Consider the following 27,782-nt stretch of genomic DNA (forward strand, 5'->3'; position numbering starts at 1 on the left):
ATGATTCAAAGCTCGAGATCTCCACTGATTCAAGGTTAGAGATCTCCAATGATTTAAGGCTGGAGATCTCCAATGACTCAAGGCTGGAGATCTCCACTGATTTAAGGCTGGAGATCTCCAATGACTCAAGGTTAGAGATCTCCAATCAATGAACAGTATTTGTTCTACTGAATGAAGAGCTCTAGCTCCAACTCATCAAGGGGCCTGTTGCACCTCTTTAGAGAAAACACACAAAGACCAATGTCCTCTGCAGCATGCTGGTAGGGGATAGGCTTTTCTACTCAGGCTATGGCTGCTTTCTAAAAAAAATAAAAATGATATGTAAGACTTTGCACACCTTTTCTTTTGAATGTATTTAGCTGATTTAAACTGAAAGTTCAATTGGGTTTCAAACAATTTGAACTTTTCTTTGCCCAGGAACAGCAACCATGTCAAATGCAGTCTTATGGAATGTGCTGCAGATAAAGACATACAACGTTCATCGCCTCACTACAAATGAACTTGTTAATTATCAATATGTTCCAATACATTTTTTTTACAAGATTAATTTTTTTTGTATGATTCATACTGTGCATCTCTGTGAAAATATGTTAACATGTCCGGTTATACCACACACAATATTCATGCTGCCTAATCCTATTAATTGTCATATTAATAAAGAAACAAGTGTCATGACAGGTCTGCGGTTGGCATAATGAAGAAGGGATTTTCAAGCACTGTTGTTGGAAATAATATAACTACATTTTGGTATACCGTTGTGTTTTCTACATGCTGCAGAAAAAGTGATACAAAGAGAAAGAGAGAAAACAGAAAGCCATAGACGAATGGCCGGCATGACAAGAGTTAAAGGGGCTTGTGTGAAGAGGGATAATAAAGTTTGGGGTAAGTTGAAGGGGCAAGATATGTTTTCTTAATTGGGGCAAGGGCAAGGAAAGGGGGGGGGGGGAGCCTCGAGGGGAGGTGTTGGTATTCAGTAGGAGGCAGTGGTGGCTGGTGCTCAAAATTTTTGGGGGGCGCAAACAAGCAGAAAATGTATGAAATAAAACCCCATCAAACGCAGCCACTGTGCCCACCAATCGCCGCTACTGTGCCCATTAAACACAGCCACTGTGCCATCAAATGCAGCCAATATGCCCACCAATCGCCACCACTGTGCCCATCAAACACAGCCAATGTGTCATCAAACACAGCCACTGTGCCCATCAATCACAGCCACTGTGCCCATCAAACACAGCCACTGTGCCATTAAACACAGCCACTGTGCCCATCAAACGCAGCCACTGTGCCATCAAACGCAGCCACTGTGCCATCAAACGCAGCCATTGAACACAGACACTGTGCCCATCAATCGCCGCCACTGTGCCCATCAAACACGGCCACTGTGCCATTGAACACAGACACTGTGCCCATCAAACACAGCCACTGTGCCCATCAAACACAGCCACTGTGCCCACCAATCGCCACCACTGTGCCCATCAAACACAGCTAATGTGCCATCAAACACAGCCACTGTGCCCATCAATCGCCGCCACTGTGCCCCATCAAATACTGCCACTGGGCCATTAAACACAGCCACTGTGCCCATCAAACGCAGTCATTGTGCCCATCAATCGCCCCCACTGTACCTATCAAAACGCAGCCACTGTGCCATCAAACGCAGCCACTGTGCCCACCAAACGCAGCCACTGTGCCATTAAATGCAGCCACTGTGCCAACAAACGCAGCCACTGTGCCCATCAAATGCTGCCACTGTGCCCATCAAACGCTGCCACTGTGCCATCAAAGCTTCCACTGTGCCCCATCAAATGCTCCCATTGTGTCCATCAAATGCTGCCACTGTGCCCCCCGCCCGCCATCTGCCTGGCACTTACCCTGTCTTGGTGGGGCAGGGGGTGACGGCGGCGGGCAGCAAGCGGTGTCCTCCATGCTTCATGTCTTCTCCCGTCCTCTACTCCTGTTCTCTCCTGTGATTGGACGCTTGATAGGCATCCAATCACAGCACCTGTCGTTTCAGCCAATCAGGTGATGGGTTACAGACCCAAGCACCTGATTGGTGGAGACGCGGTTCAGTGTTAGGAAAGTGAATATTCATCCGCTTTTCTAACACAGCTGGGTGAACTGTGAGCGCTAAGCATGGCGCTTGCTGTTTACCTTTTTTGACGCCTATTAGAGCCTATGGCTCTAAGCAGGTGCTTTTAAAAACACACCCCGCCGCTGTACTTTAGGAGCCCGGCGCCCAAAAAGGGTCTGGGTGCCTGAATAGGGGGTGTCCCCGGCGGCCATAGATAGATTCATGCAATGCATGAATCTATCTATTGGTGATAGAGGAGGGGTGATAGAGGAGGGTGGCAGGAGAGAGGGGGCAGCGCCCGTGCGCCCTTATGGATGCACCGCCACTGGTAGGAGGTCAGCAAGCTAGGCTCAACCTCCTACCCTCCCGCCCTGCATTTAGTAAGATGTTGTGCAGGTTATGGCAACTGTGAGGAGCATGATTTGGCGAATGCCGGGGTACAAGGTCCTTTTAGCTTCATATGGGCAAAAAAGTTAAGGTGTAGGGACCCATCAGGTACAGATCCCAGTTGGTGTATGGGTAACTGCGAGTTGTCACCGAGTCGGTGGATTGTGGCTGGAGGCCTGAGAAGTGACTGGCAGGTACGGTATTGGTTTTGATTTTAGGGTGACCACATTTCCAAACCACCATTCAGGGACACACAGATCCACGTCCTGTCAGGTGAGAGGAGACTGATTCCAGTACAGAGGAACACCAATCAGTCTCCTCCCCTTGTGAGTCCCCTCCCCCTACAGTTAGAATCACTCCCTAGGACACACAATTAACCCCTTGATCGCCCCCTAGTGTTAAACCCTTCCCTGCCCCTGCCAGTCACATTTACACAGTAATCAGTGCATTTATATAGCACTGATCACTATATAAATGTCACTGGTCCCAAAAATGTGTCAAAAATGTCCGATAAAATTCAGATGGCCGCCATTAATAGTTAAAACAAAAAATTATATAAATCTATTCCCTATTTCGTAGACGCTATGGGCCAGATTCAGGTAGACTTACGACAGGCGTATCAGTAGATACGCCGTCGTAAGTCCGAATCCCCGCCGTCGTATATTTAAGCGTATTCTCAAACTGAGATACGCTTAAATATTGCTAAGATACGACCCGCATAAGTCTCCTACGCCGTCGTATCTTAACTGCATATTTACGCTGGCCGCTAGGGGTGTGTACGCTGATTTACGCCTAGAATATGTAAATCAGCTAGATACGCCTATTCACGAACGTACGCCCGGCCGTCGCAGTAAAGATACGCCATTTACGTAAGGGGTTTTCAGGCGTAAAGATAAACCACCAAAAAGATGGCGCAGCCAATGTTAAGTATGGACGTCGGAACCGCATCTAATTTTTCAAGTTTTACGTTGTTTGTGTAACTCGTCTGTGAATGGGGCTGGCCGTAATTTACGTTCACGTCGAAAGCATTGACGATTTGCCGATATCATTTGGAGCATGCCCACTGGGATACGTTGATCGAAATGTTATTTACGTGGGGTCACACTTAATATACATAAAACACGCCCACAGCTTCAACATTTGAATTAGGCGGGCTTACGCCAGCCCTAATACGCTATGCCGCCGTAACTTCGGCCGCAAAATCTTTGAGAATACCAAACTCAACTCTCAAAGTTACGGCGGCGTAGCCTAAAGGTATGTGAATCTAGCCCTATAACTTTTGCGCAAACCAATCAAAGTACAAAATATTGTGGGGGTTTTTTTTCAAAATTTTCCCTCTTTTTTTGTTTATAGCGCAAAAAAAAAAAACGCAGAGGTGATCAAATACCACCAAAAGAAAGCTCTATTTGTGGGAAAAAAAGGACGTCAATTTTGTTTGGGAGCCACGTCGCACGACCGCGCAATTGTCAGTTAATTGTCAATTAATTGTCAGTTAAAGCGACGCAGTGCCAAATCCCAAAAAATGGCCCGGTCTTTGAGCAGCCAAATCTTCTGGGGCTGAAGTGGTTAATACCTTAAGTCATGTACTTCTCAGAACATATGCCTTAACATGACAGCTTATAATGGCATTGTTATACCCACCCCTCCACCATAAAAAGAGGGCTACAATGGCTTCCAGGACTTTGTATATAGGACAGGTGCACTTTAGCTGATGCCTCATTTTGAATTCTGCTTAATTTGCATGCACACGTCATACTCTGAGATTGCTATAAACGTGCCATTCTAACCCGCAAAACAACAGGTACAGCATTGGAAGCCTTTCTTGGGCAGCTCCCTCTTCATGATGCTTCAATGGACAGACTGCGCCCATGGCAGAGAGCTGGCAACTAATACACAGGGATTAAGTACTTGCATACTATAAGACTTACGTAGGCTGTTTTCACGTTTCTGTTGCTTATACACTATGGGCCATATTCTTGTAGTTTCTGCGGCGGCATCGCGTAAGCTATTTACACTACGTAGTGTAAAAGTGTAAAAGGCCCGGCGTATCCCCACGTAATTCCAAGGGGGCGGCTTGTATTTAAATTAAGCGCGCCCCCGTGCCGTTCGAACTGCGCCTGCGCCGGGCTTAAAATAGCCCAGTGCGCATGCTCCAGTTCTCGACGGAAAACGTCAATGACGCCGACGTGTGCGTCATTGGCGTAAAGTCGTATTCAAGAACGACTTAGGAAAACAACGTACCCGACGGGAAAAGACGACGCCATACTTAACATGGCATACGTGGGACTGGCGTAAGGTTACCCCTCATATAGCAGGGGTAACCTTACGCTTACGCAAACGACGTAAGCGACGGTTACGCGACGCAATTTCGTTCGGGAATCGGCGTATCAGGCTCATTTGCATAAACAAATGAGACCTGAACGTAAACGCCACCTAGCGGCCGGCGGCGAATTACATTTAAGATCCGACAGTGTAAGTGACTTACACATGTCGGATCCTCAGCGTATTTATGCGAAAATGATTCTAGGAATCACTCGCATAGATACGCGGGGCCAAAAACAGAGATACGACGGAGTTTCCTGAGATACTCTGTCGTAACTTTTCTGAGAATATGGCCCTATGTTATCAAAAGTATTGGGACGCCTGCCTTTATACACACTTAGGGCCAGATTCACAAAGAGATACGACGGTGTATTATCTACAGATACACCATCGTATCTCTGACTTACACTGGTCCTATCTATGCGCCTGATTCATAGAATCAGATACGCATAGATAGGGCTAAGATCCGACAGTGTTACACTGTGTTACACTGTCGGATCTTATTTTCGATTTAAAAATGGCGCCGTCTGATTTACCTTGAATAATATGTAAATCAGCGAGATACGCAAATTCACGAACGTACGCGGACCCGACGCAGTCTTCTTACGACGTTTCCGTAGCGGCTTTCCCGTCGTATACTTACCCCTGCTTTTATCAGGCGCAGCCAATGTTAAGTATAGCTGGCGTTCCCGCGTCGAATTTGAATTTTCTAACGTCGTTTGCGTACGCCGATTCACAAACACGCGCGTCGCAAGTCACGCTCACGTCGAAACCACTGACGTCCTAGTGACGTCAGTGGGAGCAATGCACGCCGGGAAATTCCCCGGACGGCGAATGCGCATTTAAATCGGCGCGGGAACGCGCCTGATTTAAATAGTACACTCCCCCTAGCCGCGGAATTTGAATTCCGCCGGGGGATTTAGGATCCGCCGCCGCAAGTTTGGAGGTAAGTGGTTTGTGAATTAGCCACTTGCCTCCTAAACTTGCGGGAGCGGATCTTAAATCACGTAGATCGAGCGGATCTATAGATCCGCTGATCTACGTGAATCTGGCCCATGAACTTTATGGGCATCCCAGTCTTAGTCCGTAGGGTTCAATATTGAGTTGGCCCCGCCCTTTGCAGCTATAACAGTTGATGTGCAGGCCAGTCAAGTTCCTCCACCCCAAACTCGCTCATCCATGTCTTTATGGACTTTGCTTTGTGCACTGGTCCAAATCATTTGGTGGAGGGGGGATTATGGCGTGTGGGGGGAGGGGGAATTATAGTGGGGGGGTTGTTTTTCAGGTGTTGGGATTGGCCCCCTTAGTTCCAGTGAAGGGAACTCTTAAGGCGCCAGCATACCAAGACATTTTGGACAATTTCATGTTCCCAACTTTGCAGGAACAGTTTGGGGACGGCCCCTTCCTGTTCCAACATGACTGTGCGCCAGTGCATGAACAAGATGCGAGCCAGGCCTTCTTATCCAACATCAGTGCCTGACCTCACAAGTGCGCCTCTGGAAGAATGGTCAAATATTCCCATAGACACCCTCCTAAACCTTGTGGACGGCCTTCCCAGAAGAGTTGAAGCTGTTATAGCTGCAAAGGGCGGGGCCAACTCAATATTGAACCCTCCGGACTAAGACTGGGATGCCATTACATTTCATTTGCGTGTATAGGCAGGCGTCCCAATACTTTTGATAATGTAGTGCATAAGCTAAAGAAACTTGAAAACAGCCTACGTAAGTCTAAGGCCCCATTCACACCTAGGCGTTTTTACGCCTGAAGCGCACTGCTCACAAACGCCAGAGGGGAGAATTAACATTATTCCCTATGGTGACTGTTCACACCTTAACGCCTGAACGCCCAAACGCCTGTCGCGCGAAGCTCAAACAAGTCCCGGACCTTTTTTTGTCGTGCGTATCGTGCGGTTTGGGCGTATTTGAGCGTTTTTTTTCCCCATAGAAAGTAATGGGAAACGCGCGAATTGAGCGTATCGCGCGACAACGGGCGTTTGCTACGGGCGTTTCGTCGCTTTAATAAATAGAACTTGTCGCCCATGCAGAAGATTAAAAAAATCTACCAACATAGCAACAAGTGATGAAAAGATGATCATTTTTCCTATTGGCTAAAATAAAAAACGCCGAAGTACAAAAACGTCGCACGACGCTGTATGCAAACGCGCAAATACGCGCGACAAAATGCCAGAAAAAAACGCCCAAAAAAACGACCGAACGACCAACGCTCAGGTGTGAATGCAGCCTTAAAGTATGCAAGTACTTAATCCCTGTGTATTAGTCGCCAGCTCGTGTTCTCTGCCATGGGTGCAGGCTGCCCAATAGTTTTGGTAATAAGTGCATATATTTATATACTGTATGGCCCGGATTCAGAAAGGACTTACGCCGACGTATCTTCTGATTTGCCGCGTAAGTCCACGGATGCTCCGTCGTATCTATGCGCCTTATTCAGCAAACAATATACGCCTGAATTTTGGCTTCATACGACCGACGCAAGTCTCCTACGCCGTCGTATCTTGGGCGCATATTTACGCTGGCCGCAAGGGGCGTTTCCATTGATTTAGGTGTCGAATATGCAAATGACCTATATACGTCGATTCACAAATGTACTTACGCCGGCGTAAAGTTATTCCACCTAAAGCAGGGGTAAGTCATGTTAGGGTATGGACGTCGGAACAGCCGTCGTGTTTTACGTCGTTTACGTAAGTCGTACGTGAATGGGGCTGGGCGTAGGTTACGTTCACGTCGTAGGCATTGAGCCGTCGTATCTTAGGAAGTATATGCAACGTGATTGTGAACATGCGCGCTTGCGCCGTTCGTTCGGCCCTTCCTTTACATGGGGTCATGCTTCATTATAATAGATCACGCCCACTACCTTCCTACTTTGAATTAGGCGGGCCTACGCCGGCCAATTTACGTTACGCCGGCGCAAGTTTGGGCGTTGGCGTTGCGCATATGAGATGCGCTACGCCGGTCTAAAGATGCGCCGCTCTACGTGAATCCAGCCCTATATATATATATATATATACACATATTTACCCATTCTATCAATTACCCTATTGGTCTTTTAAATGGCATTTGGTTTCTTTGTGAATATTTGGTATTGCATAAAATCTGAGGATCTTGGGTTCAATACAACTGGTACAAAAAGACGCCCCATCGATGACACCACTAACCAAGGCTTCTTGAAATACCTGTACAACATCTTGTTGGTGATGATGAACAACTCCATTGGGAATCCTCTCGTACCAATCTACATTTGTAAGAATTTTCGAAACCATTGCTTGTTGATTACTCATGCCAATCACAATGCCACCCTTGTCAGATGGTTTCAGAACCTCATCACGTCTTCTATAAATAGATTGTCTTTGTTGTAATGCCAATTTGTCACTTAAAGTCTTAAAGAAATGATTATGCATAGTCTCTCAAAGCACTTCTTATATTTAGTTGTTTAATATCAATTTACATCTTTTATGACTTCAAATTAGTCTAAAACAAAAGGGCAAAGTTTTAAAACCTTGCGTACAAAAAAGCGGCTCCAATAGGAGAAGTAGAGAATAAAGTAAGACTGATTACCAAGTATTGTAACCAATAGAGTTCTCCTGATACCGATACTAGTATCAGTATGGGTCCCGATACCGAGTATTTGAAGGAGTAAATGCTCCCGATGCCTAGTCTGATACCTGGACACTCAGGAACAATCGGTGTGGTGGCGGGGGAAGTTATAATCATGACAGACACTTCTCCTCCTCTCCCCTCCACGGCTTTCAGCTTTAGGGAGATCAGTGATTATAACTTCCCCTGATGCTGCACTTATCATCCCTGTGTGACCCCTGTATCCTCCTCCAGCTCCCCTCTGTGTTCCTCAGTGGGCTCCTCCACAACCCCCCTGTCCTCTTCCAGTCCCCCTCCATGTGCTCCTCCTGGCCCCCCCAGTCCACTCCCCCTCCGTGTGCTCCTCCGGTCCCCACAGTCCACTTCCCCCCAGTCCACCTCCGGTCCCCCTCCCAGTCCACTCCCCCTCCGTGTGCTCCTCCGGTTCCCCCTCCCCCAATCCACTCCCCCTCCATGTGCTCCTCTGGTCCCCCCCAGTCGACACCCCTTCCGTGTTCACTTCCGGTCCCCGCCAGTCCACTCCCCCTCCGTGTTCACTTCTGGTCCCCCCAGTCCACTCCCCCTCCGTGTGCTCTTCCGATCGCCCCCAGTCCACTCCCCCACCATATGCTCCCCCGGTCCTTCCCCCAGTCCACTCACCCTCCATATGCTCCTCTGGTCCCCCCAAGTCCACTCCCACTCTGTATGTTCCTCTGGTCCCCCCCAGTCCACTCCCCCTTTGTGTGCTCCTCCGGTCCTTCCCACAGTCCACTCCCCCTCCATGTGCTCCTCTGGTCCCCCCAGTCCACTCCCCCTCCGTATGCTCCTCTGGTCCCCCTGTCCACTCCCCCTCTGTGTGCACTTCCGGTCCCCCATCCACTCCCCCTCCATGTGCTCCTCCAGTCCCCCCCAGTCCCTCTGTGTGATCCTAGGGTCCCCCCTCAGTCCACTCCCCCTCCGTGTGTTGCTCTGGTTCCCTCCCCAGTCCACTCCCCCTCTGTGTGCTCCTTTGGTCCCCCCTCAGTCCACTCCCCCTCCATGTGCTCCTCCAGCCCCCCCTGTCCACTCCCCCTCTGTGTGCACTTCCGGTCCCCCATACACTCCCCCTCTGTGTGCTCCTCCAGTCCCCCCCAGTCCCTCCGTGTGATCCTCCGGTCCCCCCTCAGTCCACTCCCCCTCTGTGTGTTCCTCTGGTTCCCTCCCCAGTCCACTCCCCCTCCATGTGCTCCTCCAGTCCCCCCCAGTCCCTCAGTGTGCTCCTTCGGTCCCCCCTCAGTCCACTCCCCCTCCGTGTGCTCCTCCAGTCCCCTCCGTGTGCTCCTACGGTTCTGTCCCTCAGTCCCCTCCCCTCCGCGTGCTCCTCCGGTTCCCCCTCAGTCCACTCCCCCTCCATGTGCTCCTCCAGTCCCCTCTGTGTGCTCCTCTGGTTCCGTCCCCCAGTCCACTCCCCCTCCATGTGCTCCTCCGCCCCCCCCCAGTCCACTCCCCCTCAGTGTGCACTCCTCCGGTCCCCCTCTTTTAGGATGGAGAGAGGTGAAAGGAGCCAGTAAATCCGTAATTGCTGACCCGCAAGTCCACTCCCACTCCGTGTGCTCCTCTGGATCCCCCAGTCCACTCCCCCTCTGTGTGCTCCTCCGGTCTCCCAGTCCACTCCCCATCTGTGTGCTCCTCCGGTCCTCCCCCAGTCCACTCCCCCTCCATTTGCTCCTCCGGTCCCCCCAGTCCACTCCCCCTCCGTATGCTCCTCTGGTCCCCCTGTCCACTCCCCCTCTGTGTGCACTTCCGGTCCCCCATCCACTCCCCCTCCATGTGCTCCTCCAGTCCCCCCCAGTCCCTCTGTGTGATCCTAGGGTCCCCCCTCAGTCCACTCCCCCTCCGTGTGTTGCTCTGGTTCCCTCCCCAGTCCACTCCCCCTCTGTGTGCTCCTTTGGTCCCCCCTCAGTCCACTCCCCCTCCATGTGCTCCTCCAGCCCCCCCTGTCCACTCCCCCTCTGTGTGCACTTCCGGTCCCCCATACACTCCCCCTCTGTGTGCTCCTCCAGTCCCCCCCAGTCCCTCCGTGTGATCCTCCGGTCCCCCCTCAGTCCACTCCCCCTCTGTGTGTTCCTCTGGTTCCCTCCCCAGTCCACTCCCCCTCCATGTGCTCCTCCAGTCCCCCCCAGTCCCTCAGTGTGCTCCTTCGGTCCCCCCTCAGTCCACTCCCCCTCCGTGTTCTCCTCCAGTCCCCTCCGTGTGCTCCTACGGTTCTGTCCCTCAGTCCCCTCCCCTCCGCGTGCTCCTCCGGTTCCCCCTCAGTCCACTCCCCCTCCATGTGCTCCTCCAGTCCCCTCTGTGTGCTCCTCTGGTTCCGTCCCCCAGTCCACTCCCCCTCCATGTGCTCCTCCGCCCCCCCCCCAGTCCACTCCCCCTCAGTGTGCACTCCTCCGGTCCCCCTCTTTTAGGATGGAGAGAGGTGAAAGGAGCCAGTAAATCCGTAATTGCTGACCCGCAAGTCCACTCCCACTCCGTGTGCTCCTCTGGATCCCCCAGTCCACTCCCCCTCTGTGTGCTCCTCCGGTCTCCCAGTCCACTCCCCATCTGTGTGCTCCTCCGGTCCTCCCCCAGTCCACTCCCCCTCCATTTGCTCCTCCGGTCCCCCCAGTCCACTCCCCCTCCGTATGCTCCTCTGGTCCCCCTGTCCACTCCCCCTCTGTGTGCACTTCCGGTCCCCCATCCACTCCCCCTCCATGTGCTCCTCCAGTCCCCCCCAGTCCCTCTGTGTGATCCTAGGGTCCCCCCTCAGTCCACTCCCCCTCCGTGTGTTGCTCTGGTTCCCTCCCCAGTCCACTCCCCCTCTGTGTGCTCCTTTGGTCCCCCCTCAGTCCACTCCCCCTCCATGTGCTCCTCCAGCCCCCCCTGTCCACTCCCCCTCTGTGTGCACTTCCGGTCCCCCATACACTCCCCCTCTGTGTGCTCCTCCAGTCCCCCCCAGTCCCTCCGTGTGATCCTCCGGTCCCCCCTCAGTCCACTCCCCCTCTGTGTGCTCCTCCGCCCCCCCCCCAGTCCACTCCCCCTCAGTGTGCACTCCTCCGGTCCCCCTCTTTTAGGATGGAGAGAGGTGAAAGGAGCCAGTAAATCCGTAATTGCTGACCCGCAAGTCCACTCCCACTCCGTGTGCTCCTCTGGATCCCCCAGTCCACTCCCCCTCTGTGTGCTCCTCCGGTCTCCCAGTCCACTCCCCATCTGTGTGCTCCTCCGGTCCTCCCCCAGTCCACTCCCCCTCCATTTGCTCCTCCGGTCCCCCCAGTCCACTCCCCCTCTGTGTGCTCTTTCGGTCCCCCCAGTCCACTCCCCCTCAATGTGCTCCTCCGGTCCCCCCCAGTCTACTCCCCCTCCGTGTGCTCCTCCAGTCCCCCCCAGTCCACTCCCACTCCGTGTGCTCCTCCGGATCCCCCAGTCCACTCCCCCTCTGTGTGCTCCTCCAGTCCCCCCAGTCCACTCCCCCTCTGTGTGCTCCTCCGGTCCCCCCAGTCCACTCCCCCTCTGTGTGCTCCTCCGGTCCCCCCAGTCCACTCCCCCTCTGTGTGCTCCTCCGGTCCTCCCCCAGTCCACTCCCCCTCCATGTGCTCCTCTGGTCCACCGTCCTCCTCTTTCAGGATGGAAAGCAGAGGAAGGTGCCAGTAAATCTGTAATTTACCCGCTCCTTCCTTTTCTGAATGTCCATTCATAACCGGGCATTGTAAACTGTGTTTACGATGTCTCAATTTATGAATGGAGAGAAGTCGCTGTCTCCTCTCCATTCATCTTCAATGCAGCTGATGCTGCTGAGAAAGGGACTGGGGAATAACTATTCTCAGTCCCTTTCCATGTCTCAAAGGGGAGATATCCGGGGTCTGGTTAGACACCTGACATCTCACCAAAGCCCCCCTACCCCCAACAGGGTTGAATAAAAAAAATGTAATTAAAAAAAAGGAAACGTTGTAATAAATAAATATTCTAAAGTAAAATTGTAAAAATAATAAAAAAATAAAATAAACATTGACACTGACTGTCCACTCCCAGCCCCCCCCCCCCCCCTGAAAAAAAAAGAAAACATTGTAAAATAAATACATATATATCATGAGAAGCTCCATGACACTGGCATCAGAAAAGGCAGTGTTACTAACAAGGACTTTGGGGTGGATTTACTAATACTGGAGACTGCAAAATCTGGTGCAGCTCTGCCAAGAAACCAATCAGCTTCCAGGTTTTATTGTCAAAGCTCAACTGAACGATCTGAAGTTAGAAGCTGAGGTCCAGATTCACGAACAATTACGGCGGCGTAACGTATCCCCTTTACGTTACTCCGCCGCAAGTGCTTGATTCACAAAGCACTTGCATGTAAACTTGCCACGACGTAGCGTAAAGCCGTCCGGCGCAAGCCCGCCTAATTCAAATGGGGCGTGTACCATTTAAATTAGACGCGTTCCCTCGCCGAACGTTCTGCGCATGCTCCGTTAGGAAATTTCCCGCCGTGCTTTAAGCGAAATTACGGCGCCCCGACGTGTTTTTTGAACAGCGATGTGCGTTGCGTCCTTTCGTATTCCCGGACGTCTTACGCGGAAAAAAAAAATTGAAATTCGACGCGGGAACGACGGCCATACTTTAACATGGCTGGTCTAAATCTAAGCCATGAAATAGCAGGCTTAAGTTTGCGACGGGAAAAACCGACTAGCGACAACGTAAGAGAATGCGACGAACGCACGTACCTTCGTGGATCACTGTAAACAGCTAATTTGCATACCCGACGCGGAAAACGACGCGAACTCCACCCAGCGATCGCCGAAGTATTCCATCCTAAGATCCGAAGGCGTACGAAGCCGTACGCCTGTCGGATCTTAGCCAAAAGCCGTCGTATCTTTGTTTGTGAATTACAAATAAAGATACGACGCGGCAAATTTGAAAGTACGCCGGAGTATCAGCAGATATCAGCAGGTACTCCGGCGTACTTATTCTGTGAATCTGGCCCAGATTGGCTACCATGCACAGCTGCACCAGATTTTGCACTCAATAGTACAATAGTATAAATGGACCTCCATAGGACTGCCATACCAAGGGTGTTTTTTTTAAGAATTTTGTAGTAAAAATGTTTGATTTTATAAATTTTGGTGCTTAAAAAGTCCCATTTAATATAAACTCTTTTGATGTACAGTGAAACCTCGGATTGCGAGTAACAAGGTTTATGAGCATTTCGCAATATGTGCTATAGTAACGTTTGGAGACACGAGACATCTGTGTGTCTCCGGTGCCCCCGCACCTCTGGCCACGTGCGGTACTGCACGTGACACTGGAACCAATTATCTGAGTTTCCATTAATTCCTATGGGGAAACTCGCTTTGATATACAAGTGCTTTGGATTAAATGTATTCTTCTGGAATGAATTAAGCTCATAATCCAACTTACGTTAGTATTTTTTCTAAAGAATCGTGTCCTGCTAGGATCCCTAGCTGTGCCCTACCCCTCCACCCAAAACTGATGGCGTATGATCCAGCCAACAGTAGTCTGTTTATCTAACAATTCAAGCAATTGAAAGGAACAGCAAATGAGTAGCAAATTACCTGTGAATGGATTAATGGATTATTTATTGCCAAACCCAGTAATGACTTCATTAAATAGGGAAATCGCATAATTGTCTATTGTTAAGCCCCATCTCATACCTGTCATTCCTCTACGTTGCTCATGCAAAGGCTCGGAATGGGACGGTTTGGAAGGGTAAAAGATCATCCTTTTAGTTTCCATGCGTGATTAAATAAAAAAAATGCCATTTCCTCCTTGCGTGGCATCTATGATGTCACCAGACGGCACAACCTCCCTTATAAAAGTGACCCACTTACCTGCAATGTCACTCATTCGGCTGTGACTATCGGGAGGACAATACTGGACACATCCATTGGGAGACAGGTAAGTGGGCGATACTAGACCCTTGCTTTTACGTGTTGGATCTTTTGTTATACAGTAAAACCTTGGACTGCGAGGATAATTCGTTCCAGAAACATGCTTGTAATCCAAAGCACTTGTATATCAAAGCATTTTTTTTTTTTACAAGGTAAAAAAGAGAAGAGAGGCGCCTCTAAGTGTAGCAATAAGTTGCTAAATGTTGTACCTTCATTAACCACTTAAGACCCGGACCTTTAGGCAGCTAAAGGACCTGGCCAGTTTTTGCGATTCGGCACTGACAATTGCGCGGTCGTGCGACGTGGCTCCCATACAAAATTGGCGTCCTTTTTTCCCCACAAATAGAGTTTTCATTTGGTGGTATTTGATCACCCCTGCGGTTTTTATTTTTTGCGCTATAAACAAAAATAGAGCGACAATTTTGAAAAAAATTTTTGCTGTAATATATATCCCCCAAAAATATATAAAACATTATTTTTTTTCCTCAGTTTAGGCCGATACGTATTCTTCTACCTATTTTTGGTATAAAAAAAATCGCAATAATCGTTTATCGATGGGTATGTGCAAAATTTATAGCGTTTACAAAAAAGGGGATAGTTTTATTTTTTGTTACTACTAATGGCGGCGATCAGCGATTTTTTTTCATGACTGCAACATTATGGCGGACACATCGGACAATTTTGACCCATTTTTGGGACCATTGTCATTTTCACAGCAAAAGATGCATTAAAAAATGCACTGATTACTGTGAAAATGACAATTGCAGTTTGGGAGTTAACCACAAGGGGGCGCTGAAGGGGTTATGTGTGACCTCATTTGTGTTTCTAACTGTAGGGTTGGGTGGCTGTAGGTGTGACATCATCGATTGTGGTTCCCTATAAAAGGGAACACACGATCGATGACAGCGCCACAGTGAAGAACGGGGAAGCTGTGTTTACACACAGCTCTCCTCGTTCTTCAGCTCCGGGGACCGATCGCGGGACTCCAGCGGCGATCGGGTCCGCGAGTCCCGCGACCACGGTCACGGCGCTTCGGACCAGGTCACGTGCACGCGCCCGATCCCACGGCTGGGCTTAAAGAGCCACGTACATAGATGTGCCCAGCCATGCCATTCTGCCGACGTATATCGGCGTGAAATGGGTCCTTAAGTGGTTAATGGCCATGGTTTAGAGATGAGATGTCCAGCAAGCTCATACAGTATGGTGAGGGCTTCACAAACATTTGGCAATATGTGCCGGACAGGAAACCATTAGATTAGCCTTTCTCATCCAGGGTTCCTTCAAAGTTTGGAGGGTTCCTTGAGCAATAAGCAGCTTCTGCCTCTCAGACGAGTAACCGCTGACACCATTGATCTTTTCACCTATCCATAGCATCCCTCATTCTGACCACTACACTAATGTACCGTGAGCTTCAGATATCATCAGCAGGAGTTCCCTTAGGCAAGGTTCACATCTGTGCGGGTGTAACGGTATGGCTCGTGGGACCCAGAGGCTCCTGAAGGGTGTGGGGTACTCCTGTGTCAGCTTCTCCAATGACTCTTGTGTCTAGGGTCATCCTATGTCCACTAGGGGCATAGGATGACTGAGTAATGATATCATGGATTACATGAGATGGGACAGTAATCCACAATATATTCAAGAATGTCTAGAAGAACCAGAGCTTTTTTTCTCATAAAATAGGTGCAGGAACCCAACCACGACCTGTGCAGATTTCACAAACAGTAGAAGGGTCTTAAAGGGGCATTAAATACCAGAATTGCATTACATACAGAGTGCAGAGTTCAGGGGGGTTACACACAGAGTGCAGAGCTGGCACTTGTAAACACAGAAACCAGACTTCTGTGTTTACAAGTGATTGTGGTGAGCAGGCACCAAAGGGTCTGAGCCAAAGGTGGTGGAACTGAGTTCCCCCAAGTTCCCACTGAAAAAAAGCCCTGAGAAGAACTAATTACAATCGGTCAATAGAGTGACTCGTTCAATGTGGGGGACACATACTGTTAAGATGTTAATTGATGTTAATTACCTCCAGCTACCTGGCTGTAGTGATACAAGCTTGCTGTGATTGAATTCTATTGTCTATTGTGTTAATTAAGTCTGGCTCCTAAGATATTTCATGGTGCTATGCTAACTAACCCTGTATTGTGTGAAAGTTATATTGATGATAATATGTGAGTGAGTGAGTGAGTGAAAAACTTATATAGCGCAACACATGCGAACTGAATCGCCTCTGGGCGCTGTGTCCATTCCCTGGGTAAAAACCCTTTGCCCTCAGAAGAGATGGGTTTTAATCTTTCTCCTGAAGGCCAAGTGGTCCAACTCCAATCGGATGGTGGTTGGTAGCGCGTTCCACAGCCGAGGTCCCTGGACTGCAAATCTTCAATCTCCTTTGGACTTGTATCTGGCTTTGGGTATCTGGAGGAGGTTTTGATTGGTGGATCGCAGAATGCGATTGGGGTTGTGGGCTTTTATTTTTTCGCATAGATATTGGGGGGCGCTGCCTTGAATACACTTATGTATTAGGCAGAGTGCCTTGAAAGTGATTCTGTCTTTTACTGGCAACCAATGAAGGGATCTCAGTGAAGGTGAGATTGATTCCCATGGTTTTTTGCCGGTCACTAATCGAGCGGCCGTATTTTGAACGACTTGCAGACGAGTGATTTGGTATTTGGGGAGTCCTAGATAGAGGGCATTTGCGTAGTCGCGTCTGGAATTGATGATTGTTCCCACCACGACTGCACTGTCCTCTTTCGGGATAAAGGGGGTGAGTCTGCGTAGTAGGCGCAGCAGATGGTGGGGATCCGCTGACTACTGTGATGAGATTTAACACAATCTAAAAGATCAGATGTCTGACTTATGTTTACCAAAGGAATGTGTATTGTATTGAGGTGAGAATAGCTTATCGCGGAGTCGGAACGTCTGGGTAAATGACTAGTAATTAGCTCATGTAGATTATCTGAATGTCATTATCTAAAGGAATGTGTATTGAGCTCCATGTGTCATGTTGTGGGTGGAGTTAAGCCATTGTTTCTTGGGGCTTCTAACTGTATATAAGAAACCTGAGTTTACCATTAAAGGGTCATCCGTTGGGAACCAGAGACAGAGCTGTGTGTGTCTCGTTTCTGGGGGAAATCCAATGGGTCCTGTCTGCTGGATTGTGGAGTGTCGGAAGCTGTCTTGGGTTGGTGGAATGGAATATCGTAACGGCGTTAACCCCTGACCGTTACAGCGGGTGATTACAGCTCTGAGAATGCATCTGCTCCAACCACCCGCACAGAAAAACGCAGGAGCGGTGTACTGGCGCCATTAATGCTAATGGAACGTCGCATGCACTGGAAATCGCACCTACACTGGAGACCGCACTGCACTTGAAGTTCCCATGCAGACTGCGATTGCTGAAACGCCGCAGGGACCTTTTCCCTGCCTTTGAGGAGGCATAGCCATCCATTTAGATGAATGGGCTGCTGTGCCTAATCCTAACCCTAATCCTGGAGTGGGCAGGTGACAGGTAAGCCGCGATCCTTACTTGCCGACCCCCAGAACCTGGACAGGATAGGCGGCGGGGGTGGAATCTAGTGGAACCAAGCTGAAAGTAAGCTTTGCCTCCTCTCCCTCTCGCTGACATGCAGGGGCGGACTGACAACTCTTGGGGCCCCCCAGGCAATAGGAATCTCCCCCGGGCCCCATAATCTCCTAATGCCCGGAGGCCCCATAATCTATGGGGTTCCCCGGGCAATAGGAGATTATGGGGCCTCCGGGCAATAGGAGATTATGGGGCCTCCGGGCAATAGGAGATTATGGGGCCTCCGGGCAATAGGAGATTATGGGGCCCCCGGGCGACAGGAGATTATGGGCCCCCCGGGCAATAGGAGATTATGGGGCTCCCAGGCAATAGGAGATTATGGGGCCCCCCGGGCAATAGGAGATTATGGGGCCCCACGGGCAATAGGAGATTATGGGGCCCCCCGGGCAATAGGAGATTATGGGGCCTCCGGGCAATAGGAGATTATGGGGCCCCCCGGGCAATAGGAGATTATGGGGCCCCCGGGCAATAGGAGATTATGGGGCCCCCCAGGCAAAAGGAGATTATGGGGCCCCTGGGCAATAGGAGATTATGGTGCCCCCAGGCAATAGGAGATTATGGGGCGCCCAGACAATAGGAGATTATGGGGCGCCCAGACAATAGGAGATTATGGAGCCCCAAGGCAATAGGAGATTATGGGGCCCCCGGGCAATAGGAGATTATGGGGCCCCCAGGCAATAGGAGATTATGGGGCTCCCAGGCAATAGGAGATCATGGGGCCCCCGGACAATAGGAGATTATGGGGCCCCCCGGGCAATAGGAGATTATGGGGCTCCCAGGCAATAGGAGTTAATGGGGCCCCCGGACAATAGGAGATTATGGGGCCCCCCGGGCAATAGGAGATTATGGGGCTCCCAGGCAATAGATTATGGGGCCACACAGTATACACACACACACACATACAGTATACATACACAGTCAGGGGCGGACTGACAACTCATGGGGCCCCCGGGCAATAGGAGATTATGGGGCCCCCCGGGCAATAGGAGATTATGGGGCCCCCCAGGCAATAGGAGATTATGGGGCCCCATGGGCAATAGGAGATTATGGGGCCCCCGGGCAATAGGAGATTATGGTGCCCCCAGGCAATAGGAGATTATGGGGCTCCCAGGCAATAGATTATGGGGCCACACAGTATACACACACATACAGTATACATACACAGTATACACACACAGTATACATACACACAGAATATACATACACACACTGAAAGGGTACTGGAGAGGCGGGGCAGCTATAATCTTGGGATTTTTAGATCAAAAGGATGTCGGTAAGGGACATTTTAGGGACAGATATAAAAAAATACAGATTTTTACATACTGTCCCTGGTTTTACTGAGGCTGGCAACCCTGATGGGGCCCTCTAGTGGCATGGGTCCCTCGGGCAGTGCCCGAGTGCCAGAATGGTCAGTCCGCCATTGCCTCCATATTATAAAGGTTGAGAATGGCTGCTGTAGATGTTTGCTGCCCATTCCAGGGAGCACATTAATATTTCTCAGATACAGTATACCATCTGGTTACCTTAAATAGCCTTGATTGCGATTATTTCAAGGTGTCTGTCAAACAAATATTGAGTATAATAAGAAACGTGCGCAGGATTGTGAAAGTGCTCTCACACATGAGTAATATATATTGTATCCAGCGAAGAGGAAATATCAAAACAGCCGTAAAACTGGATATTATTTTGGCAGGTGATACTTAACATTCTACCGGAAGTCCTCAGGAGGAAACGTAGAGCAGATCTGTGATGACCTCTATGAGCCTCTTTATGAGGGTGTGTTAAGAAAACATATCTATCAAAGGAGTCACCCACAACATTCATCAGTCACAGAGAAAGTCCTGCGTACAACTTCTATTTGTTTTTTACATTCTGATGGAGCTCATATAGAAACCAGAACCACCAAATCTGAAGTACGTGGGGCAATTGTCCACACCAACCATTAGGACGTCATCTTTCATTTAATGGGTGGGGGGGGTTGCCTTTGCCAAAATCGGCAAAAAAGTTCTTGGCTCCAAGCCAGCCAAGACAGGAGAGTAGTCCTGGTCATTATAAAATTAGTGATAGTTAGTCACATTCAAATTGATTTATTTTGTAAAGTTGATGACCTTTAAACGCTCCATCGAACACGATGGTGGCGGCATTATAATGTGGTAGGAAAGCTTGGATCTCAGAATCCAGATATGCTAAGTCAGATGTTCACAAACACTGGCCAGGGCCGATCCTAGGGTCACAGACGCCTGGGTTCAGAAATATTTATGGCGCCCCCCACATGGGCGTGGTCATCTTACTAACTCCTCCCCTTTACAAATGATTCTATGGCTACGACTTATATACATACATATTTTTTCTTTACTAGCAACGGCAACAATCAGCACTTTCTGCCCGTCGCCGCCCGCCTCACAGCCTCTCAAGTCTAAGGCCCCGTACACACGAGAGGATCGATCCGCTGAAATTGATCCGCGGATCGGTTTCAGCGGATAGATCCGCTGGTGTGTACGATCCAGCAGATATTTATCCGCGGATATATTTCGGGCCGACCGATTTCCAGCGGATAAAGATTTCTTAGCATGCCAATAAATCTATCCGCTGGAATCGGCTCCAGCGGATCGATCCGGTGGTCTGTACAGACGAGAGGATATCCGCTGGAAACGGTCCGCCGGACCGTTTCCAGCGGATAAATCCTCAGGCGGATTTGGATCTGATGGCTGTACACACCATCAGATCGAAATCCCCGCGGAATACATCCGCGGTGACGTGGCAGCGCCGTCGCTGCGACGATGATGCGGCGACATGAGCAACCCTGGAAGGTAAATACTTCCACGCATGCGTCGAATAATCACGACGCATGCGAGGGATGGGAGTGGACGGACTGATCCGGTGAGTCTGTACAGACGACCGGATCAGTCCGCTGGACTGGATTCCAGCGGATAGATTTCTTAGCATGCTAAGAAATTTTTATCCGCTGGGAATCCGTCGGCTGGATTTTTATCCACCGGGAAATGTCCGCTCGGGCCTACACACAACCGGATCTATCTGCTGGAACTGATCCGCGGATAAATCCCAGCGGATAGATCCGGTCGTGTGTACGGGGCCTCACTCTCCAGGCCCCGGCTACTACTGGATGGGGAGCGGAGGAAGATCACTCCGCCAGGGAAAGCAAGGAGATAGGCAGGCAGGTGGCTGGCTAGATACAAAAAGATACTTGGTGGGCACACCCTAAAAATGCTATACATCTAAGATGGTGCTGCTATAAGACCCAAGACAGTACAAAACAGATTATAGCGCACACATGCAAAAATGACATTTAACCAGCAAGGCTAGTTAAAAACACCTGAACATATTCAAAAATACGGGGGTTTGGTCACACTATATGGTCATATAGTGCTAAGCCCACTTACTGCAACAAAGTACCCCGAATTAGTGGGTCCTACCCTAGTAATAGAATGAAAGAACCCGTGTCTCAACCATGGCTAGGATTTGAGCCAAGGCAGAAGAACATGCGAGGGAAGCTGAATGGGCATGCCCCCGAAACTGAAGAAATATTCCCTCCGCTCCGACCAGCGCATGATCATCAGAAAGGGGCACAGATAATGGGAAAAATACAACCCCCCTAAGCTAGTAGGCACGGCGGAGCGGGGGGGGGGTGTAATTCAGGTAGGGGCGCGCACTGATACGGCGGCGCAGCGTATCGTTTTTACGCTACGCCTCTGTAAATTACTGGAGCTACGCTGCATTCACGAAGCATTTGCTCCGTAATTTGCGGCGGCGTTTCGTAAAAGGGGCCGGCGTAAGCGCGCGTAATTTAAATGATCCCGTAGGGGGTGTGGATCATTTAAATTAGGCGCGTTCCCGCGCCGAACGTACTGCGCATGCTCCGTCGGGAGAATTTCCCGACGTGCATTGCGGTAAATGACGTCGCAAGGACGTCGTTGGCTTCAACGTGAACGTAAATGGCGTCCAGCGACAATCACGAAACGAGTTACGCAAACGACGCAAATTTTGAAAATCGCGTCGCGGGAACGACGTCCATACTTACCATTGGCTGCGCCTCCTAATAGCAGGAGCAGCCTTACGGCGAAAACTACGTACGCAAACGACGTAAAAAACGAGCGCCGGCCGTGCGTACGTTTGTGAATCGGCGTAAGTATGCAATTTGCATACTCTACGCTGACAACTATGGGTGCGCCACCTAGCGGCCAGCGTCAGAATGCACCCTAAGATACGACGGCATAAGAGACTTATGCCAGTCGTATCTTAGGCTACAGTCGGCGTATCTAGCTTTTCTGAATACAGAAAGTAGATACGCCGGCGCTACTTAGCAATTATGGATACGCAGGCGTAATTGCTTTCTGAATCTACCCCACTGTCTTTGAAATTGCCCCTGCCCCCTATTAAATCCCACGCATCTCACGTAGCATGCGCCGGGCACATGCAGGTTCGCGAATCGCCGTATTTCCCTCATTTGCATGTTTGAATGGCTAATCAATGGGAGTGGCCCCATGCGCCCAGCCTAAATGTGCGCCCACTCTACGCCGGCGTAAGCAAGATACGTCGGCGGCGTGTAGCCTGTTTTTAGGCGCATATTAGTTTGTGGGTCTGGCGCACACATACGACGGCACACATTTGCACTTACGTCGGCGTAACTTGTTATACGTCGGCGTAAGTGCTTTGTGAATCTGGGCCATTGTGCCTAAAGCCTTATGGTAATGTCAGGTGGGAAACATTCTTTTTTTGAAGATAAAGACGTTTTATATCTGTATTTTATTTTCTGGCAGGATTCTATGAGCCGTGTCGGGGGGAGAAGAGATCTCAGCCAGAGCAGCAGAATGGCAGGGGGGTTCCACCTTCTGCTCTTTACAGGTAAGGAATCGGGTTGTGGGATCTTCTAACGATACTTAGGGCCAGATCCAGAGTGAGAGTACGCCGGCGTAACTACTGATACTCCGGCGTACTTTCAAATTTGCCGCGTCGTATCTTTAGTTTGAATCCTCAAACCAAGATACGACGGCTTCTGGCTTCGATCCGACAGTCGTACGCCTTCGGAACGTAGGTGCAATACTTTGGCGCCCGCTGGGTGGAGTTTGCGTCGTTTTCCGCATTGGGTATGCTAATTAGCTTTTTACGACGATCCACGAAGGTACGCGCGGCCGTCGCATTCTCTTACGTCGTCGCTAGTCGGCTTTTCCCGGCGTATAGTTAAAGCTGCTATTTTGTGGCGTATAGACTTGCCATGTTAAAGTATGGCCGTCGCTCCCGCGTCAAATTTTAATTTTTTTTTTTTTCGTAAGTCGTCCGTGAATAGGAAAGGACGTAACTCACGTCTAAGTTCAAAAAATGACGTCGGTGCGACGTCATTTCGCACAAAGCACGGCAGGAAATTTAAAAACGGAGCATGCGCAGTTCAATCGGCGCGGGGACGCGCTTCATTTAAATGAAACACGCCCCCTACCCGCCCAATTTGAAATAAGCGCCGAGAGATACACTACGCCGCCGTAACTTACGGCGCAAAATCTTCCTGGATTCGACTTAGAGCCAGGTAAGATACGGCGGCGTAGCGTATCTCTGATACGCTGCGCCAGGGCAGTTCTATGTGAATCTGGCCATGTGATTGTAATTTCCATATCGATTCATTGATCAATCTCTGCTGTTCCGTCATCTACACAATAGTTTCATTTTATAAAGCACATTTGCTCCGCGCTTCTTCACCTTTCACCCAAAATATGCATTTCCTGTTCACTTGGAAATCCATATCTCAGGACCTTTCACTCTGTATTAATGATACGGACAATCAGTGATGTATTTAGGTTTTGTGCTGCCCTAGGCCTGACTGAACTCATGCACCCCCCTACTTTAAATATGACCCACCCCTTCCTGTCAAGGCCACACCCCTTTATGTTTAAGACCCACCCCTAGGGACACTAGTTCCCGAGGGCCTGGGGGGCATTAAATTCCCTTAATTTGCATAGATTTCCTCTCACTTCCTGTTTGGCTATGGGGCAGGAAGTGAAGGGAAATCTTTGCAATGGGACAGGGATGGTAAACAATAAACTGACAGGGGCTCTAACCTTCCCTTACTCTATCCAAAATGAAAAAAAAAAGTGTTGCCTATAGTTCTACTTTAACCACTTAAGGACCAGCCCATGTACATATACGTCCACAATATGGCACGTACAGGCACATGGGCGTATGGGTACGTCCTCGCCTATTAGCGGGTGGGGGGTCCGATCGGGACCCCCCCCGCTACATGCGGAGGTCGGGTCCGCTCGGGGAGCGATCCGGGACCACGGCGCGGCTATTTGTTTATAGCCGCTCCGTCGCGATCGCTCCCCGGAGCTGAAGAACGAGGAGAGCCGTGTGTAAACACGGCTTCCCCGTCCTTCACTATGGCGGCGCATCGATCGCGTCATTCCCTTTATAGGGAAGACACGATCGATGACGTCATTCCTACAGCCACACCCCCAAACAGTTGTAAACACATACTAGGTGCACCCTAACTCCTACAGCGCCCCCTGTGGTTAACTCCCAAACTGCAACTGTCATTTTCACAATAAAGAATGCAATTTAAATGCATTTTTTGCTGTGAAAATGACAATGGTCCCAAAAATGTGTCAAAATTGTCCGAAGTGTCCGCCATAATGTCGCAGTCACGAAAAAAATTGCTGATCGCCGCCATTAGTAGTAAAAAAAAAATAAAAAATAAAAATGCAATAAAACTATCCCCTATTTTGTAAACACTATAAATTTTGCGCAAACCAATCGATAAACGCTTATTGCGATTTTTTTTACTAAAAATAGGTAGAAGAATACGTATCGGCCTAAACTGAGGAAAAAAAATGTTTTTATATATGTTTTTGGGGGATATTTATTACAGCAAAAAGTAAAAAATATTGCTTTTTTTTCAAAATTGTCGCTCTATTTTTGTTTATAGCGCAAAAACTAAAAACCGCAGATGTGATCAAATACCACCAAAAGAAAGCTCTATTTGTGGGGAAAAAAGGACGCCAATTTTGTTTGGGAGCCACGTCGCACGACCGCGCAATTGTCTGTTAAAGCGACGCAGTCCCGAACTGTAAAAACCCCTTGGGTCTTTAGGCTGCATATTGGTCCGGGGCTTAAGTGGTTAAGCACAATTTTCGGATAATTTTATGGAGAGGACTAAGAAGATATAACCAGGGCCGCCATCAGGGGGGTACAGGCAGTACACCTGTAAGGGGTCTGGAGGTTCCCAGGGGCCCGGAGGCCCACAGGACCCCAGATGGCAACCCCCTTTTTTTTATTTATTTTTTATAAAAATATATATATATTTTTTAATATATTTTTATTTTATTTTTTATTAAAGGGCCATTTTTTTTAGGGGTCCGGAGATCCCCAGGGCCCTGGATGACAACCCCCCTTTTTTATAAAAAAAATACCCTTTTTTTATATATTTTTTGATTTCTTTTATTTTTTATATATATTTTATATTATTATTATTATTATTATTATTATTATTATTATTATTATTATCATCATTATTATTATTATTATTATTATTATTAAAGGGCCCAGAGGGCCCCAGATGGCAACCCCCCTTTTTTTATAAAAAAAAAATATTTATTTTTTTATATTATTTTATTTATTTATTTATATATATATATATATATATATATATATATATATATATATATATATATATATTTTATTATTAAAGGGCTCAGAGGTCCCCAGGGCCCCATGGGGCAAACCCCCTTTTTTTTTTTTTTTTTTATTAAAGGGCCCAGAGGTCCCCAGGGCCCTGGATGGCAAACCCCCCCCCCTTTTTTTTTATAAATGTTTATTTTATTTATTTTTTATATTTTTTTATTTATTTATTTTTTATTAAAGGGCCCAGAGGTTTCTTTTTTTTATTAAAGGGCCCAGAGATCCCGGATGACAACCCCCCTTTTTTTGTAATTTCTTTTTCTAAAAAAAAAAAAATTGTGTATATATATATTTGTACTTTATTAAAGGGCCCAGAGGTCCCCAGATGGCAACCCCCTTTTTTATTTCTTATTTTTTTGTAAAGGCCCCCCCCCCCCCCGCTTCTCAATTCGTGGCAGCCTCCCCGCTTCTCAATTTCAGGCGGCAGCACCCCCCCCTCGGTTCTCTTCTCCAGGGGGCCCATGCCTGAAGCTGTGTAAGGGGCCCCATAATTCCCGATGGCGGCCCTGGATATAACCATACCAATGGTGCAGCAGAAAACATATAGCACAGTGAGGAAGGTTTGTGGTCCAGGATGATAGGACAGTCAAAATTAGAAGAAGCTTGCGTTACACTGACAGTGTAGCGCAAGCCGGCGGGGACTCTTTCCGTGCTGCCCCCCTACAAAGTGCTGCCCTAGGCCTGGGCCTATGTTATATTTCTTTGCAGCACCTGACTTTAAACATTGAGTGTTGTAAAAATGGTAATTGTATCGATTAGTGTGCAAATGAGCACTTTATTCAATGTAGACCCATAAATTGTGCCATAAACAGGGCCACCATCAGGAATTATGGGGACCCTTACACACAGCTTCAGGCATGGGTCCCCTGGAGCAGAGAACCGGGGAGGGGGTGCTGCAGCCTCAAATTAAAAAGCGGGGGGGCTGCCGCTAATTGAGAGTCGGGGGGTGCCCAATTGGGGGGGTTGCCCTGGGGACCTCTGGTCCCCTTACAAAAAATTTTTTAAATATATATATTAAAAAAATATTTAAAAAAAGGGGACCTCTGGGCCCTTTAACCACTTCCCGACCTACGCATGTATATGTACGTCCACAGAATGGCACGTACAGGCAAATGGGCGTACATGTACATCCCCCCCCCCCCCCCCCCGCTACATGCGGCGGTCGGATTCCCGCGGATCGAGTGATCCTTTTATAGGGAGACTCGATCGATGGCGTCAGTCCTACAGCCACACCCCCCTACAGTTGTAAACACACACTAGGTGAACACTAAATCCTACAGCGCCCCCTTGTGGTTAACTCCCAAACTGCAACTGTCATTTTCACATAAACAATGCAATTTAAATGCATTTTTTGCTGTGAAAATGACAATGGTCCCAAAAATGTGTCAAAATTGTCCGAAGTGTTCGCCATAATGTCGCAGTCACGAAAAAAATCGCTGATCGCCGCCATTAGTTGTAAACGCTATAAATTTTGCGCAAACCAATCGATAAACGCTTTTTGCGATTTTTTTTTTACCAAAAATAGGTAGAAGAATACGTATCGGCCTAAACTGAGGAAAAAAAATATATATATATTTTTGGGGGATATTTATTATAGCAAAAAGTAAAAAATATTGCATTTTTTTCAAAATTGTCGCTCTATTTTTGTTTATAGCGCAAAAAATAAAAACTGCAGAGGTGATCAAATACCACCAAAAGAAAGCTCTATTTGTGGGGAAAAAAGGACGCCAATTTTGTTTGGGAGCCACGTCGCACGAACGCGCAATTGTCTGTTAAAGCGACGCAGTGCCGAATTGTAAAAACGCCTTTGGGCATTTAGCAGCATATTAGTCCGGGGCTTAAGTGGTTAAAAAAAAAAAAAGAAAAAAAAGAAAGAAAAATATATAAAAAAAATGTTTTCTACAAAAAAAAAAAAAATCCCAGTGGCCGGAGGACGTTTATAGACAATTGCCGGAATGTCAAGTGGTAAAAGTGGTGGGAAATTCAGGGGGCGTACTTGCCTAATCCATATGACAAATCTGCATTGTCATTTTTTTATTTATTATTATTATCATTATTATTATTATTATTATTATTATTAGAAAGAATACACCATGTCCATTTTATGCGTCATTTGTTTAGTAGTATATGACCTTTCTCTGTAGGCGCCGTGTGAATCCAGTTCTAATGTTTCTCTGTTCCAATATGGTGGAAAATTCAACCATTTCCATTGGATGGACTCACCTTTTCACACGACT

The 27,782-nt window shown here is 48.5% G+C and overlaps 1 protein-coding gene across 1 annotated transcript in view; it reads left to right on the forward strand.

The window, feature by feature from the left end:
* Window positions 1–27,782, forward strand: part of LOC120946264 (mucin-2-like) — a 64,692-nt gene continuing 36,910 nt past the window's right edge. The window contains exon 1 of the mRNA XM_040361092.1: window positions 1–34. Within this exon, the coding sequence (XP_040217026.1) occupies window positions 1–34 (34 nt within the window). The remainder of the gene's footprint in view (window positions 35–27,782) is intronic.

Source organism: Rana temporaria, chromosome 7, assembly GCF_905171775.1.
Source record: "Rana temporaria chromosome 7, aRanTem1.1, whole genome shotgun sequence".
NCBI lineage: Eukaryota > Metazoa > Chordata > Amphibia > Anura > Ranidae > Rana > Rana temporaria.